This window comes from Nestor notabilis, unplaced genomic scaffold (assembly GCF_000696875.1).
Source record: "Nestor notabilis isolate BGI_N333 unplaced genomic scaffold, ASM69687v1 scaffold34551, whole genome shotgun sequence".
NCBI classification, from domain to species: domain Eukaryota; kingdom Metazoa; phylum Chordata; class Aves; order Psittaciformes; family Psittacidae; genus Nestor; species Nestor notabilis.
The window spans coordinates 1-1,157 of NW_009915747.1; the positions used below are offsets into that span (position 1 = coordinate 1).

Here is a 1,157-nt window from a genome sequence, read left to right on the forward strand (position 1 = left end):
CCTTCCTCCCCGGCATTTCCCGACTCCCCATCGCTTCCCTTCCCCTCTGCCCGCACCCGCGCAGATTTGCTCCCGCTTACTAAAGTGGTCTCTGCCGCCGGAGCCAGCGCTCTGGAGGAAAAAGGATGACTCGCTCCAGCTTTTGTCCGCTCTGGACTCTGCTAAAGCTCAGAGACGACGTTCATTTTTATTTTTATTTTTATTTACCGGCAGAGACAATGCCATCCCTCTCCCCTCCCCACCTCTCCCCTTAGGTTGGCATCAGCAAGCTGAGACTTTTCTTTAAGCCCTGATTTTAAACTTTACGCAGCATTGTCCCCTTTTATTGCACCTCCTCCAGCTTTTATACTGTTTACTTCCTCACTTTTATAACTTACTTTGATCTGTCCTGTCTTTGTCTTCGCTTCCTTCACAAACTTTATTGTCCTCGAAGCTGGGCCTTTGATTGGAAACGATCCCTTCCCTTGCAGCAGAAGTTTCTAAATTGTACTCCTGTGTCCCCTGTTTATGGACATCCCCGGGACGGCCCAGCAGCGGCTCTGCCTTAACGGCTCCCTGCCCGGGGAGGTTCTACAGCCATGTCCGTAGATACCTGCCGTCAGATGGGACGCTTTGATGTTGAATATATGGATGGTAGACGGCAGGAAGGGTACCAGAAGAATGTGGATTCAAAGGAGTCCAGGAGGCGCTGAAAACTGGAGGTTTTGGCTGAAAACTACAGGAGGGGAATTCTAGATGCTCATTGTGCCCAGCTTGCCTGGAACTCGTATATTGCCCAGATGAAAATTTAGCTGAAGGCGAGTCTTCACTTTCATGACTTATAATGGAGTCGACATAATAATTGCTAAGAGTCCCAGAAATGGACATTCTCAGACATCATACAAAGCACGGTTCAATGAAGGGAAAAAAATATATAGGACAGATCTAGATTTGTACTCTACCCCCTTCTCCAACTTCCCAGCCAACAAAGTACAGTTGGGCTGCTGTGTTGTGAGCTCCCAGCAAAATGATTGGTCAAACTTTTTTCGTGTGCCTGATAAAGCGTCAGTCTCGGCGTAAATCAATCGCAGCCGAGGGGGCTGCGCTGCGCTGTCATCCGCCCTTGCATTCCATATCAAGGATGGATTGTTTTATGTTTATGCAATGTTGCAAAACGT

General features: G+C 48.4%; 1 protein-coding gene across 1 annotated transcript; it reads right to left on the reverse strand.

The window, feature by feature from the left end:
* Nucleotides 1-377: 377 nt before the first annotated feature.
* On the reverse strand, nucleotides 378-867 carry HOXB9 (homeobox B9; the record flags this gene model as incomplete). The annotated part of the gene is given in 1 exon segment (XM_010024285.1): nucleotides 378-867. A coding segment is annotated over 1 exon segment (490 nt), but the record flags the coding sequence as incomplete, so codon positions are not given.
* Nucleotides 868-1,157: the final 290 nt, after the last annotated feature.